The sequence below is a fragment of the Diceros bicornis genome, chromosome 16 (assembly GCF_020826845.1).
Source record: "Diceros bicornis minor isolate mBicDic1 chromosome 16, mDicBic1.mat.cur, whole genome shotgun sequence".
Classification (NCBI taxonomy): Eukaryota; Metazoa; Chordata; class Mammalia; order Perissodactyla; family Rhinocerotidae; genus Diceros; species Diceros bicornis.
In genome coordinates, this window is record NC_080755.1 from 14,699,232 (window position 1) to 14,716,498 (window position 17,267).

At 39.7% G+C, this 17,267-nt stretch overlaps 1 protein-coding gene across 2 annotated transcripts in view; it reads right to left on the reverse strand.

Annotated features, from left to right (window-relative positions):
- ENOSF1 (enolase superfamily member 1) overlaps positions 1–2,539 on the reverse strand; it is a 28,635-nt gene extending 26,096 nt beyond the window's left edge. The window contains exon 1 of one of the 2 annotated variants that reach the window (XM_058556852.1): positions 2,422–2,538. In XM_058556852.1, coding sequence (XP_058412835.1) covers positions 2,422–2,505 — 84 coding nt within the window. In that variant the 5' untranslated portion in view covers positions 2,506–2,538. Of the gene's footprint in view, positions 1–2,421 lie in introns of both variants that reach the window. The other variant, XM_058556853.1, reaches the window with a different exon arrangement.
- Positions 2,540–17,267: the final 14,728 nt, after the last annotated feature.

Here is a 17,267-nt window from a genome sequence, read left to right on the forward strand (position 1 = left end):
CTGTCCATGTGGGATGGAGAAGGAACCACTGGAAAAGAAGAGACTGAAGATGAAAATGCTGGAGATGGAGGGGATAAGAATGGGGCCCTGGCTGCCAAGAAGGGCGGGAATGGGGACACAGGAGAATAGATTAGTTTTGGAGCAGGACACGACTTATAGAATAAAGGGAAAGATGAAGAGGGTTGGTTTGGAGACTCATGTGCAGAGATGGGGCCAAGGGAGCATTTGTCTTCAGTCTCCTCACTGACGTAGCAGGCAACATCTTCTAACTCCTGGGGGTGAAGGACTGGGGGCCAGAGGAGGGCGAGAGCTGTCTGGACAGCCGCTCCAGGGAGCTCAGCAGACAGTGGGGAAAGGAGAAGAAAATTATGGCTGGGAGGCGGCAGGGTCAGCGGGAGCTCTGGAGCCTCAGTGAGTGCCCGGACAAGCAAACAACTGGTAAATACACCGCAGGCCTGAGCACTCCACGTTTCTTAAAAGGCTGATAAGAAATCATAAGACTGGAATTCTCTGCTTTTAACAGATTTGAGGGCTCCTTCGTGAAAATATCCCACTTCTGATCAGGACAGCTCGCTCTGCTGCTAAGTGCTGAACGCAGCTGCACTGCTGAGTCCAGCACGACGTGAGGGCACGAGAAGCGGTACCACGGAGAAGTGCAAAGCAGCACACTGTATTAAGAAGTCACCTGAGAATCAGCACACAACACACGCCCTACCTCCAGAAGACAAATACTTAAGTATTTATGGGCTCACAATACAGATGTCAGATAACTTCTTTTCTCCTGACCCAGAGGTCATAAACCACTCAGGTCCAGAGACAAATTCCATTTCTTAAATTATTCTACAGGAAATCAGGCTACTTTAACACTTCACAAATTCAAAGTGCTTTGCATTCACAAATTTAAAATCTCTTCTGCTTCAGTTTCCTCACAGGTAAATAGTAATTATAGCCAAAACTTATTGATGGCCTTCTCTGTGTCAAGCTCTCTACCAGCACCTCATTTACATGGATGAAGCAGATATTATTATACTCATTTTACAGACGAGAAAACCGAGGCCTGGAGAGATCGAGTGGTTTATCCCACAGCTGCTAGACCTCAGAGGGGCAAAGGCGTTGCATTTTGTGTTTGGATTTTACAAGCCAGTAAAATTTCAAATATCTATTTGGAGATCCACAAAGGATTGTCAACTGAGTGTTTTTTAAGTCATTTACCATAATATTATATAAGAAAAGACACATAAGGATTTTAAAAAGCAGGAAGAACTTAATCTCAGAATAAAGGACATTCTTTTAACTGTAATAACTAAAGGACATTCTTTTAACTGTAATAACTTTGTTTAGCTGGTATTTTTTAACAAGAGGCCTATTTTTATAAAATATTTCAGGTACACAAAGGGCATAGGTAATGTAACAAACATCTGTGTGCCCTCCTCCTAGCTTAAGAAGCAAAACATTCCAGTGTGAATTACAGTTCTCCGGACTGTTCTGTTCTCTTCCCATTCCCTTCCCTCCGCACAGATAGCTATTTTCCTAACATGGGTGTTGCTCACTTCCCAGAACATGTTCACTCACTCAGCCATGCAACTTTGTTCTTTTAGTGTGGCCACCTCACCCGTGGACCAAGATGGGCAGCGAGGATCCAGTGAGGCACAGGCCTGGAGGAGACTCCGCAGAGAGCTCCTATATTTGGGAACCATTGCACTGGACTGTGGTGGTGTCCCTCTAACACTTTCAGGAAGCAAAAACGCCCTTCAGTATTTAGGTAGGAGACAAAGTCTGTACCTTTACTGTTATCTCCAAAGACTGACACATACTTGCATGAGTCTTTAAGTGACAAATCCTTTATAACCATGCTTTCAGGTAATTTCATGAGAGCCCCCTCTCACACGACCCAGAGTTACTATAAGCTTCTTTGTCTGGTTTCCCAGCCACATTGTGACTCTTTCATTTCACAGAGGGGCCCAAGAGGCCCAGAGAGGTTAGGGTCTTCTCCAGGTCACACAGCAAGTTGTGGCGGAGGCAGGATCACCACCCAAAACGCCCAGCCCCGGGCTTCCTGGTCTCCAACACCACGAACCCCATCAAGTTCTCAGTACAGAAGAGGCCAGCGATGTGTTGTTCTAGGGTTTCGTTGGTGGGGACGCAACAAAACGATGTCGCTGCTGTTGCATATTATGCATTCTACCATTTCCAGCAAAATGCGAAACATAAATGTAAAAACAGGAAATATTCAACGCCAGCAATAAGAAAAGAGAAAATAAAAAGCCTAGGAGGATGGAGAGTTTCTGGATACTTTTATTCCCCTTCCTGGCCTCCTCCTTCACAAAAGCAACGGTTCCAAAGTTGGAAATCTCCCCAGGACGCGCGGGGCTCCCCGCGGTAGCGAGGCTGGAGATCACCCAGGGCTCGGGCAGTACCTACCATGGCGTCCGAGCCGTGGCCCCCGAGCGACGTGGGGAAGCGCACGTCGCGGACGGACAGCCCGCAGATCCTGCCGCGCACCATGTCTCCGCGGACCCTGGAGCCGCCCGCACCGCTGGATCCCGTGCGCGGACCCCGTGCGCGCGAGGGGAGGGGGGGGTGGGGGGGCGGCACGGCGGGCGCTGATTGGCCGCGCGGCCCGGGGGCGTGGCAGCGCGCGCTAACTTGGCGTGACCGGAGCTACGGGTCCGCCCCCGGGCTCCTTGGGGCTCCCGTCGTTCCCGGCGAGTTTCCGCCCAGCGCTGGCCCGCGCTGCCTGCGCGCTGGTTCGCTGAGGGTCTCGGCCGACCTCTGGGCGACGATGAGCCCCCGCGCCTGGTCGGCGTCTCCGCAGAACCCTGCTCCGCGGGGCTGGAAACTCGCGAAGAGACCTTCGCAGGAGCGGCGCCGGGAGGGAAGAAGGCGGGTGTGACCAGTGTGACCGCCTAGCAGCAGCTTCAGGCGGCGGGCTCGGCTCCTGGCTGAGTCCGCGGGTCGGTGCCGGTGCAGCCAGGGGATCCGTGGGCTAGGAAGTCCTAGGTGTCTTTTAAGTAACCTCAGCCTCAGATTGCGCATGATAAATTAAGAGGCGAGTCACCGTTTATTAAACCCCTGCTGATGCAGAGTGCTTAAATAAATTCCCTCTTACCTGCCAACCCTGCAAGGTAGGTAGATCGTTTTCATTTATTGGTGAAGAAATGGGACTTCAGAGACATCAAGTGATTTAAGTAACTTGCCCGAGGGCACACAGCTAGTTAAGTGGCAAAGTGTCCTGGGGCAAAGTGTCCTGGGCTCTGTCCTCAGGATTGCAGGGACTCTTGTGTTCAGAGCTGTGGGATCCCTCTGAGAACATGGTGAAAGCCATAGACACTCTTCCCACCTCCCCCCAAAGTTTGCACACACGTGAGTTTTTATACCATTTTAGAGGGTTCACTGACCCTGTGCCCTGCAGTACAGCACACCGACAGTTCCTACCTCTGGGGAATGCTTTGACGATTAAATGAAATGTTTGGGAAGCAATACTATAGATGTATTATTCTATTAATATGTTTCTGTGGGTATGGCAGGGATATTTTCAGGGACACCCGGGTCACCTCCGCTGTTCAAGGATGCATATAACCCTGTTGGATGAATTCCTTTGCCTTAAGGCTGAGATACTCATCTCAAATGCCTGCAGAGGCCAGGCGCACGCAAGGAAGCAGAGGGAGGGTGAGGCGGGAGGCGGCTGGACTGCAGCTAAGGGCCTTTGCTCTTCGAAAGGGGTAGCCAGTTAGTGCTAGCTGATCGTGGTTCTGTGCGAATTAGAGCTCCGGGTTGCTGTATCTTCTCATTTTCCAAGAGAAGTCTGAAATTCAAATGTTAATATGAAATATTCTTTCTTTTCTCCTGTCCTGTCCTACGCACTTGGCAGTATAGATATATAGATATTTAAGATATGGATCGACATTTATTAACATTTAAAGTTTTATCCATTTGTTCACCACTATTTTTTGCTTTCTTGAATTTTTTTCTTTTTTTGGTGTGGCTCGAATATATATATGGTCAATTCATTTTTTCAGAATAGATCTCTGGTCTGAGTGATATATCTTCTGAGTACTTTGTGTTCTGAAGATGTCTTTGTTTTTCTTTCAGATTTGAATGCTGGTTTTATTGTATAGAATTCTTAGTTCAAATTAATACTCTTTGAAGTGTCATTCTTTAAAGAATAAGCTGGGGTTTTTTTCTTTCTCTTTGGAAAATGTTTGGGTTTTCTCTTTATGGTTTTGAAATACTACTAATATGTGTTTAGGATTAATTTTTAAGTTAATCCTATTCTACAATTGATGGATCCTTTCAACCAGAAGCAATATATTTCTCTGGAAAGTTTTCTCCACTATTTCTTACATTGGTTTTTCATCTTCATTCTTTTGTTTTCTTCATCTGGAACTCGGGGTGGGTTGATATTGAACCTCTGAGTCTATCATCCATGCTTTAACTTTTTTTTTTTGAAAATTATTCTGCACTTTGCTTTTTTTTTTAGATCTTTTTTTTTTTTGAGGAAGATTGGCCCTGAGCTAACATCTGTTGCCAGTCTTCCTCCTTTTTTCCCTTTTTTCTTCCCAAAGCTCCAGTAGATAGTTGTATGTCATAGCTGTACAACCTTCTAGTTGCTCTGTGCGGGACGCCGCCTCAGCATAGCTTGATAAGCGGTGTGTATGCCCATGCCCAGGATCTGAACCAGCAGTCCCCGGGCCGGCAAAGCGGAGCGCGTGAACTTAACCGCTGCACCACCGGGCCAGCCCCATGCTTTAACTTTTTAAAGAAACTCTTTTGTGTGTGTGTGAGGAAGATTAGCCCTGAGCTAACATCTGTTACCAATCCTCCTCTTTTTGCTGAAGAAGATTGGCCCTGGGCTAACATCCGTGCCCATCTTCCTCTACTTTACATGGGACACGGCCACAGCATGGCTTGACAAGTGGTGCATCAGTGTGCGCCCGGGATCTGAACCTGTGAACCCCGGGCCACCGAAGCAGAACGCGTGCACTTAATGGCTATGCCACTGGGCTGGCCCCTAAAGAAACTTTTTGACTCTTTGTTCTTTTGTGCTAAGTTCTGGGCATATCCTTTGGCTTAATATTCCAGCTCACTGATTTGATTTCCAACTGTGTTCCTTCTTTCATTCACCCAAATTGTCTAATTTTTCTTTGGTGTTATTTTAAATTTCCAAGTTTTCTTTTCATAGTACCATCATCCCTTTTTAAAAAATGGATGCCATATCCTCTCAAAACAAAGTTTTCTTTTGTTTCCTCCATTACGTTTGGTTCCTTAAGGGTTTGTTCTTGGTTGTTGCTTTTTAATTCTTTTCATTCTTGATGCTGGTTATCATGACATTAGTGTTCATATGTCTCTTCATATTTATTGTTGAGAATCACATTTGGCTTTCTGTGAAGTTAGATCTTGAAAACCTGTTTCTGGTGATTGTGGAGGAGGGGTGGGAGATGTGGCTGCACAGGTACAAAAGTAGCTTTTCTTCCAAGCGGGGTGGCTTGAGTCCCTTTTGAGCTTTCATTTCAGTCATGTTCAGGGCTGGATCCTAGGGAGAAACATCAGAATAAACCACTCCATTTTCTGTTTCCCTTGTGGTGATCAGGATTTACTTTAGGATCTGCTGTGCTTTCATCACCAGCCCACAGATTCCATCTAGGGATCTCCCAAGGCAAACTGTGAACTTTGTTTGGAAAATTGTTAGTACTTTTATCAGCTTATCATACAGCAACAGGCCATTCCATATGCTGCCCCTTAATTAATGACCCTAAAAAAATTGCTATAATTAATATCCCTATTACGTCTAGGGAAAATAAAGTAACAGGGACAGGATTTATACTCCCATCTTACACAGCTAGAAAACCAGCTAAAATATTTGGAAGAAAGGACTTCAGACACTGGACCACAGGGAGAGCAGGACAGTGATCATGGCAAGAAGAGAAACAAAGCACCCTACAGTTGCTCCAGCCTACTGTCTAGAGGCTGTTTGTAGCCTACAGTGCAAAGAGGGACCCAAACTGAGCCCAGCAGTCTTGCTGAGTTGAGGAGACAAATATTAGTGTTTATTTCTGTTAGAGGAGGCCAACATGGCTATAATTTGAGAGGCAGAGAACAGAAGGATCCCTTCTAATCTTTGGCTGAGTACTGACATGCATATGAGTGAAAGGAAACTACTCTAGTTTGAGAAAAAGCCACCAGAAAGGAATAGGCAAAAAAAATTATGGGCAGTTGCACGGGGTTGGGGACAATACCTGTTCCTGCCAGCCAGAGAGAAAAGATTTGTAATACATAGAGCACTGGGTAGAATCCTCAGCAGGGTAGTGCCTTATGATTGGAGATAAATTCTCCTAAGACTAAAGATTGTTTTGGACCTAACAGAGCTTGAATATAAACCTTGGAAGGATTCAACTGATTCCAAGTAAAGAATAGACAAAATAATATATGGAGGTTGCATGGGGCTTAGAATAGTTCCTGTCCCCACCAGCCGGAGTAGAAAGTGTGCATGAAATCAAAATTCAACATTATTTAAAAGAACACACACAAAATTCCAGCAACCAAAAACTATAATTTACAGTGTTTAGCATCCAATCAAAATTACCAGGCATATATAAAAGCAGTAACAGATAGCCCATAAACAGGAGAATGGCCAATTAATAGAAATAGACCGATGAGTGCTAACATCCAGATAAGAACCTTCAAGAGAGTAAAATGTAAGCATAATAAAGAGAGATATGAAAGATATAAAAAAGAAGAAATGAAAGCTAGAATTTCTGAGATAAAAAATATATACTCTATGGGATTAAAAGCACAATAGACACTGCAAAAGAAAAGATTAGTGAATATGAAGACAGAGCAAAAGAAACTATCCAAAATGAAGCAGAGAGAAGGATTAAACAGAAAAAGAACAAAGCATCAGTGACCTGTGAGACAATATTAAATGGCTCAATATACATGCAATTGGAGTTCCAGAAGAAGTGAATAAGGAAAACAAGTTGAAAGATAACGGCCCCAAATTTTCCAACTCTGATGAAACTATAAACCCATTGAATCAAGAAACTCAAAGAACCCCAAGTAGCATAACCTTTAAGAAAGCCATACAAAGGCACGTCATAAATTGCTGAAAACCAGGAATAAAGAGATTATATTTTAACAGTCCAGGAAGAAAAGACCCTTTACATATAAAGGAACAAAGTTGAGGAACACAGAAGACTTTTTGTCAGGAATAATTCAAGGTAGAAGACAGTGAGAGACTTCTATAAAGTACTTCTGGAAAAAAAACTGTCAACCTAGAATTCTTAACTGAGCTAAAACATGTTTCCAAAAAGAAGTCAAATAAAAACTTTTTAAATGCAGTGCTGTCAGATCTGTGCAACAAGAAATATTAAAGGAAGCTCTTCAAGGAGAAGGAAAATGATACCAGATGGAAATTTGGATCTACCTAAAGGAATATTACCAAATATAAAGGGAGACATTTAATAATAATAAAGGGGTCAATTTATCATGAGACACAACAATGCGAGATGTATGTACACCTAATAAGAGCTTCACAATACGCAAAACAAAGATAGAACTAAAAGGAAAAATAGAAAAATCTACAATTATAGTTGAGGATTCCAACATTCCTCTCTCAATAATTGATAGAAAAAGCAGACAGAAAAGCAGTAAGAGTATAGAAGATTAAGCAACACTATCAATTAACTTGACCAAATTGACATTTATAGAATACTCCAGCCAACAAAAGCAGGATGCACATTATTTTCCAGTACTCATAGAACGTTCATGAAGGTAGAATATTCTGGGCCACAAAACGGAATTTTAATACAGTTAACACATTTAGGATTAAAATTACACAAAGTATGTCCTCTGACCAAAACAGAAATAAATTATAATTAGTAAGAGAAAGTTATCTGGAAAATCCCCAAATATTTAACAACAGCACAAAAATAAATAACTCATAAGTCAAAAAAAGAACTCAGAAGGGAAATTAGAAAATATGTTGAACTGAATTATGATAAAAACATGACATATCAAAATATGTGGGATGCAGTGAAAGCAGTATTTAAAGGGAAATTTATTGCATTAAATGCTCATATTAGTAAAGAATAAAAGTCTCAAATCAATGATCTAAGCCCCTGTCTTAAAAAAACTAGAAAAAGAAGAGTAAATATACCCCCAAATGACAGAGGAAATAAAACCCAGGATTGAATTAGTAAAGATAAAAAATCAATGAAATAGAACACATGCGGGCACACGTGCGCACACACACAAATAGAGCAAATCAATGAAACCAAAAGCTAGTTCTTCGAGAAAAATCACGAAAATTGATAAACCACTAGCCAGACTAATGAGAAAAAAGTAGAGAAGACACAAACACTGTTGATGGGAATGTAAATTGGTGCAGCCTCTATGGAAAACAGTATGAGGTTCCTCAAAAAATTAAAACTACCATATGATCCAGCAATTCCACTTCTGGGTGTTTATCAGAAGAAAATGAAAACACTAAGTCAAAAAGATATATGCACCCCTATGTTCACTGCAGCATTATTTACAATAGCCAAGATATGGAAACAACTTAAGTGTGTCCTTTGACAGATGAATGAAGAAAATGTAGAATATTTTTGTACACAATGAAATATTATTCAGCCATAAAAACAAAGGAAATCTTGCCGTTTGCGACATCACAGATGGACCTTAAGGGCATTGCGCTAAGTGAACTAAGTCAGACAGAGAAAGACAATTACTGCATGATCTTACTTATATGTAGAATCTAAAAAAACTGAGCTCATAGATACAGAGAACAGATTGGTGGTTGCCAGGGGCAGGGGTTGGGTGAAATGTGTGAAGGAGATCAAAAGGTACAAACTTCCAGTTATAAAATAAATAAATCATGGGGATATAATGTACAGCATGGTGACTATAGTTAATAATACCATATTGCATATTTTAAAGTTGCTAAGAGTAAATCTTAAAAGTTCTCATTACAAGAAAATTTCTGTAATTCTGTGTGGTGACAGATGTTAACTAGACTAATTGTGGTTATTATTTTGCAATATATACAAATATCAAATCATTGTATTGTACACCTGAAACCAATATGTTATACGTCTATTATATCTCAATAAGAAAAAGAATAGATAAATAGTCCTATATCTATTAAGAAATTTAATAAAATGAAAAATCTTCCCTCAAAGAAAATTCCAGGCCATCTCAGCTTCACTGCTTACCAAACATTAGCAATTCTATGTAAACTCCTCCAGAAAATATAAGATGAGAGGACATTTATCAGCTTTTTAAAAAAGAGGTTAGCATTACCCCAATACTAAAACAAAGATATTAAAGAAAACTACCGACCAATATCTCTCATGAACATAGACACAAAGATCCTTTTAAAAATTAGCAAATCCAGGGGCTGGCCCAGTGGTGTAGTGGTTAAGTTTGGTGCGCTCCACGTTGGCGGCCCAGTTTCATGGGTTGGGATCCTGGGTGCGGACCTACACCGCTCATCAAGCTGTGCTGTGGTGGCATCCCACATACAAAATAGAGGAAGATGGGCACAGATGTTAGCTCAGGACCCATCTTCCTCACACACATACACACAAATTAGCAAATCTGACACCAGCAGTATATAAGGACAATACATCATGACTGAGTGGGATTTATCCCAGTACTGGAAGGTTGGTTTACCATGAAAAAAATCAGTCAATGCACTTCTTCCTATTAATAATGGACTAAAAAAGAGAAGCTATATGATCATTTTTATAGAGGCTGAAAAGGCATTTGACAAAGTTCAACACTGATTCATGATTTAAAAAAAACTCTTAGCAAAGTAGCAATAGAAAAAACTCCCTCAACCTGACTTACACCATCTGATTTCATGGTGAAAGATTAATGCTTTTCCCTTAAGATTGGGAACAAGGCAAAGATGTCTGCTTTCACCACTTCTATTCAATATGGTTCTGAAGGTCCTAGTTAGTGTAATAAGGCAAGAAAAAGAAATAAAAGGCATATTGGAAAGGAAGAAATAAGCCACTTTATTCTTGGATGACATGATTGATGGTCTTTGTAGAAAATTGTCTGTAGAATTTACCAACAAGTTACTAGAACTAATAATGAGTTTAGCAAGTTTGCAGGATACGAGGTCAATTTAAAGTTAATTACACTTGATATACCAGTAATTAAATATCAGAAATTGAAATTAGAAAACAATACTTCTTACAATTGCATCAAAAATATGAAATCCTTAGGAACAAATTTAATAGAAAATATGGAAGTCTATACAATAAAAACCATAAAACATTGTGGGGAAAAATTAAAGAAGACCTAAATGTAGAGAAATTTCTATTCTTGGATTGGAAGATTCATTATTGTTAAGATATCATTTCTTCCCAAACTGAAATATAGATCTGATGCAATCTAATCAGAATCCCAGCAGGATTTTTTTTTTTTTTAAAGATTTTATTTATTAATTTTTTTTCCCCCAAAACCCCAGTAGATAGTTGTATGTCATAGCTGCACATCCTTCTAGTTGATGTATGTGGGACGCGGCCTCAGCATGGCCAGAGAAGTGGTGCGTCGGTGCGCGCCCGGGATCCGAACCCGGGTCGCCAGCAGCAGAGCGCACGCACTTAACCGCTAAGCCACAGGGCCGGCCCCCAGCAGGATTTTTTAAAGAAATTGACAAGTTGATTTTAAAATTCTTATGGAAATTTAAAGAACTTAGAATAGCAAAAATAATCCTGAAAAAGAACAAAGCTGAAGAACTTAATCCTCCTGATTTTAAGACTTACTATAAAACTACACTAATCATGTCAATGTTTATTGGCATAAATACAGACATGTAGATCAGTGACACAGAAGCATCCTGAAATAGACCACACATATATAGTCAACTGATTTTTGAGAAAGGTGCCAAGGAAATTCAATGGGTAAAAGAAAGTCTTTTCAACAAATGGTGCTGGTACAATTGGATATTCCTATGAAGAAACAAATAAAACCACCACCCTGGGCCCTTACCTTATATCATACACCAAGACTATCTTGAAGTGGAATAGAGAGCTAAATGTAAGAGAGGCCGGCCCCATCGCGTAGCGGTTAAGTGCACGCACTCCACTGCTGGTGGCCCGGGTTCGGATCCCGGGTGTGCGCCAACGCACCACTTTCAGGCCATGCTGTGGTGGCATCCCACATAAAGTGGAGGAAGATGGGCACAGATGTTAGCCCAGGGCCAGTCTTCCTCAGCAAAAAAAGAGGAGGATTGGCATGGATGTTAGCTCAGGGCTGATCTCCCTCACAAAAAAATTAAAAAAAAAATTAATAAATGTAAGAGCTAAAATTATAATAGAGAAAACATAGGAGAAAATCTTTGTGAACTTGGATAAGGCAAATTTTTTTAGGAAACAGAAAGCATGAATCATAAAAGGAAAAAAATGATAAATTAGACTTCATCAAGATTAGAAATGTTTTTGATAGATACCATTAAGGAAATGGAAAAGCAAGCTGCAGATTGGGAGAAAAATATTTGCAAAACATATATCTGATAAAGTACTGGTATCCAGAATATTGAAATAATTACAATTCAATAAGACAAACAACTTGATACAAAAAAATGGGTAAAAGATTTTAATAGACACTCCACCAGAGAAGATACATGAATTTGAAATAAGCTCATGAAAAGACTTAACATTAGTAGTCATTAGGGAAATGCACAGTCAAAGCTCAATGAGATCCCACCACCACCCGGCAGAACGGCTACAGTTCAAGTAGCTGACAACACCAGGTATCGGCAAGGATGTCAAGCAGCTAGAGCTCTCCGTACAAAATGGAACAGCTTCTTTGGAAAATAGGTTGACAGTTTCTTAGAAAGTTAAATATACATGTACCATAGAACTCAGTAATCCTACTCCTAGGTATTCTTCCGAGAGAATTTAAAGCCTGTGTTCACACTAAAACTTGTACTTGAATGTTCATAGCAGCTTTATTCATGATAGTCTCAAACTGGAAACAACCCAAACATCCATCAACTGGTAAATGGACAAAATCAAATTGTGGTACATCCCTACAATAGAATATTTCTGAGCCATAAAAAGATGAATCTCAAAAGCACTGTGCTAAGTGAAGGACGCCACACAGCAGTGACTACATACTGTATGATTCAATTTGTATGAAATTCTAGAAATGTCAAACTGTAGTGACAGAAAGCCCTCAGTGGTTGCCGGCGTCGGGAGTTAATGGAGGGAACTTTTTGGAATGATGGAGAAGTTCTATATCATGATTTTGGTACTGGTTTCATGACTGTATACATCTGTCAAAACTCATCTAATTGTCTACTTAAAATGGTGAATTTTATTGTGTCTGAATTATACCTCAATAAAACAAACAAAAATGTTGCTTTGAGGCTCCCTCCTCCTCTTTATATTTGTTGATTTTGAATTTGAATTCTTTGGAATTGCACTTAAAGCTCTCCAAGAATTTTCTCTTGTATTTGCTTTGGACTGGGTTTCTTGTGGTTCCAGGAGTTCCTCAAAATTTCTGCTGGACTTATGCCACCCTTTCTAATTTTCTAGCAATGGTAAGGATTACAGAAATAAAAAACCAACAACCCAGATCTTTGATCCTTTCAGGGGCTTTGGGATAGAAAGAGACATGAAAGCATGTCTTTAGTTTGCTACTTCCACAGTATATTCTCTCAGTGTTTTAGGGGACCAAGGCTTTCCTCGAAAATACTGCAATTATAAGTGAGTAAAAGGAATTTGATGACCTTTAAGGGACACACCATAATTCTTCAGTTTTCTGTTAGGATCCTTTTGGCCAACTTCCAAGTTTTGCTTTTTCTCTCACCCCTATTACCACGTAGGCTGGAGGCAGTTTTGTACTTTGGATTCTCCAGGTCCTCCAGCTTGCTCATGTTAACTTGACCTTTAAGATGTAAGTGAGGCTGGAGTCACTCTCTGCCCCCTGCATGTGGGAAATCTGTCCGTCCCAGTATCTCTGGAAGTACTTGGTGGACTTATTTTTCCACTCACCCGATTCAGTTTCTGTATTTGAATTTTTTATTTATTTCCTCACTGCATTTAAACTCTTATGTGTGAAATCCACCCCTCCCCATTTTTGTACCTTGTCAACAACCCTTCTGGACATTACCCTAATCGCTTTATTTCCCTAAATGCCACTGACCCAAGGTTTTGTGTAGCAGATTTAAAGGAAGGTTTGTGGTAACAGGAGAGCTGAGCAAGCATCTTACAACTGAATATTAGACATCTGTTTCTTAAAGGTCTATGGGCCATTCCTGCTACTGGGGAATTTTCACACATTGTCTATTTAATTTAGTTTCCATTGTTTTACTAATTTTCTAGATACTTCCTTTTTCTTCCATTTCCTTTTTCTTCCATTTCCTTTTTCTTAGGTCAGCACTCCCACCCTCATTCCTATTCATTTTTTATGCAATTCATGAATTGATTCATTCGTGAATTGGGGTGTTGCAACTAATCACTCTGTTTAATGAAGTTCTATCACATATGGCTTACCAATTTTTGAAAAATAGAAATTTAATTGAAAAACTCTTTAAGATTCCAGTTTTGAAATTGGAGTTTAGAATATTCTATGATTTGATATGTTCTGATATGAAAACCACCTAAGTATCCATCAACAGATTAATAGATAAAGAAAATGTAGTATATGTACAGCTGGAATATTATTCAGCCATAAAAAAGGAAATCTTGCCATTTGTGACAACATTGATGGACCTTGAGGCATTATGCTAAGTGAGATAAGTCAGAGAAAGACAAGTACCATATGATCTCACTTATATGTGGAATCAATCAAAAAACCTAAAACAGGCTAGCCCAGTGGCATAGCAGTTAAGTTTGTGCATTCTGCTTTGGTGGCCTGGGGTTCACCAGTTCGGATCCTGGGCGAGGACCTACTCACCGCTCATCAAGCCATGCTGAGGCAGCGTCTCACATAGAAGAGCTACAACTCTACAAGTAGGATATATACAACTGTGTACTGGGGCTTTGGGGAGAAGAAAAGAAAAAAGAGAAAGATTGGCAACAGATGTTAGCACAGGGCCAATCTTAAAACAAAAACAAAAACTGATACCCTTATGTTAAACAAAACAAAACACAACCACCAAGCTCATAGATCTAGAGAAAGAACAGAGTGGTGGTTGCCAAAGGTGTGTGTGTAGGGGGGCAAATGGGTGGAGTCAAAAGGTACAAACTTCCAGTTATAAAATATAATTTTATTTATTTTTTCCCCCAAAGCCCCAGCAGATAGTTGTATGTCATAGCTACACATCCTTATAGTTGCTGTATGTGGGACGCGGCCTCAGCATGGCCGGAGAAGCGGTGCGTAGGTGCACACCCAGGATCCGAACCCAGGTCACCAGCAGCGGAGCACGAGCACTTAACCGCTAAGCCACAGGGCCGGCCCAAGCCACAGGGCCGGCCCCCAGTTATAAAATAAACAAATCATGTGATGTAATGTATAGCATGGTGACTATAGTTAATAATACTTTATTGTATATTTGAAAGTTGCTAAGAGAATAGATCTTAAAAGTTCTCATCACAAGAAAAAAATTCAGTAACTATGTATGGTGATGGATGTTAACTAGACTTATTGTGGTGATCATTTTGCAATACATACAACTATGAAATCATTATACTGTACACCTGAAACTAATATAATGTATGTCAATTATACCACAATTAAAAAAAAGATTTGGTATGTTCTCTCCACAGTTAATAAGGTCTTATGGTAATTTTACATTTGATACAATATCGTATGCTGCTATTGTACTGAAGATGTTACTGTTTTATATAAACCGTCACTCCGATGTGATAGTGCAAGTTTCCTATTTTCTACTGATACAGCTATCAGTAGTATGACGAGTAGCAGTCAGGGTCCCAGCTGGAAATAGAGGGCACACTCTAAGATAAATCAAGAATATTTATAAAGGGGTGGGCAGGATAGGGGAAACACAGTGACCAAAGTTAGGAGCACCCCTAAGGCAGAAAAGATAAGGGATGGGAACTGTTATCAATCCCCAGGAGAGGAGTCCATATTGAAAGGAACTTTTGGTTGAAGGACATAGCCAGCCCAACCTCACAGGGAGGAAACCAGGGAAATAAACACCTTGACCTTTCTTTCAGGTTTCCTCCGATCTTCTGCTAGAGCTCCTCATGGGCTTAACTCAACAGGAATCCAGAGAGTGCAGGAACCCACTGATGAGTACAGGTCGACCTTCTAGCAGTCTGTGGATGTGGAGGGGCAAAAGGACGATACCAGCCATGCGTTGCTTATTTTAATCAGAGGTATTCCTTTCTGTATTGATAATTTGAATGTTAATTAAGACTCTGGTTGCTGGTGACAAAAACTCAACTTGATGTCATTTAAACAAAAAAAGGAGAAACTGGAAGAGGTGCAGGGGAGGAGCTGATTTTAGGGAAATAAATGCTATTGGGGCACACAATCTTCCTGATCTCTGCATTGTTGGGGTTTTTTGTAACAATGTGGGGACCTGGTCTCCAGCAGCACTGGGGTGGCATCTTTAGAGCATTATAATCAGACAAGAGATCAGACTCATCTTCCAACTCCATAGAGAAAAATCTTGGAGAAGAACTTTACTAAGAGATGTAAATGAAGATTTGCATAAATGGAATGGGAAAACTGATTTGAAAGATGTTAATTCTTACCAAATTAACTTATAAGCATAATGTCACCCTAACCAAAATCTCACTTGAATTTTTTGGGAATATGAAAAATAAAGTCTAAAGTTCATCAAGAATTTGCCAGAATACCAAGATTTAGGGGGCCGGCCCAGTGGTGTAGCAGTAAAGTTTGCACATTCTGCTTTGGCAGCCTGGGGTTCGCTGGTTCGGATCCTGGGTGTGGAACTACTCACCGCTCATCAAGCCATGCTGAGGCAGGGCCCCATGTAGAAGAACTAGAAGGACCTACAACTAGGATATACAACTATGTACTGTGGCTTTGGGGAGAAAAAAGAAAAGGAGAAAGATTGGCAACAGATGTTAGCTCAGGGCCAATCTTCCTCAAAAAAAAAAAAAAGAAAAAGGAAAGAATACCAAGATTAAAAAAAAAAAAAAAAAAGGAATAGCAAAAACAACTTGCTTCTTAATTATTAAAATGCATTATCTAGTGATTAGTAAATAAAAATGTTGTGTTGACAGAAGAATGGCAAGTTAATTGGGACAAAACAGATGTGTTGTAGATATGTGCATAATAAAGGAAAGAACCCAAACCAATGGGGTGGGAATGGATTAACCAGTGAACAGTGCTGGGAAAATTAACTATAGGGAAAAAATCATGCTCGACTCTTAAGTCATATTTTATACCCAAATAACTCCAAATGAATTAAAGAGAAATACAAAAAAGGAAAGCATAAAATATAACAGATGAGATGAATATTTAATCTTGGGATGCAAAGGACTTTTTAAGCATAAAAAAGATTGACAACATACAAATGTACAACTTAAATGTCAAAAACTTACATGCAAAATTAAAAGGCAAACAGCAAACTAGGGAAACATTCTTAAATTGAGGAATTATTACTATACTGTATAAAAATATTTAATAAATGTTTACTAAATGATGTGTTTGTTGATTAAATGTTACTTTTCTGAAATCAGGGAAAAACAAAGCTAATAATTCTAGATAATATAATAGTAAAAGGTAATACTATTACCTTATTGAAAATAATAAATGCTTTTGATTGGCCATTTATAATTTAGTATACCTTTATTTTCATTATACTTATAACAGAAGTGTAAAATACACACAGAAATAAGGCTCACATATTTTTCATTTTTAGAAAATTAAATCCCTTATGGTCAAAAGTGGTCATTTCATTTTATATCCTCCACACACATTCTCTGTGAACAGCTTCACTCAAATCACTTACGTTTCTCTGTACAATACATTAACTGTAGTTGCTGGTATAATTTAAAAAAAAAAAAAACTTGTAAAAATGTCACTCACCTGACAATGAAAATTAACCACATAGAATGAGTTCATTAATGTTCTGAATTTAATAAAGAAAATATGATTAGTGGCTAAAAAGATAAATGAGTGCATTCAATGAGAAATTTTATTTCAATTATCCACAAAACAATATTATAATACTTTATAAAAATATTAAGTTTTAGGCTACCATTATTCATTAAAAAAAGTGTTTGTGCTAGAAAGTTGTTTTTACAACTTTCTTTTTTGGTAAGGGTTAAGTTCCACATTAAGATATTGAAGATGAAAAGCTGTTGGAAAAAATC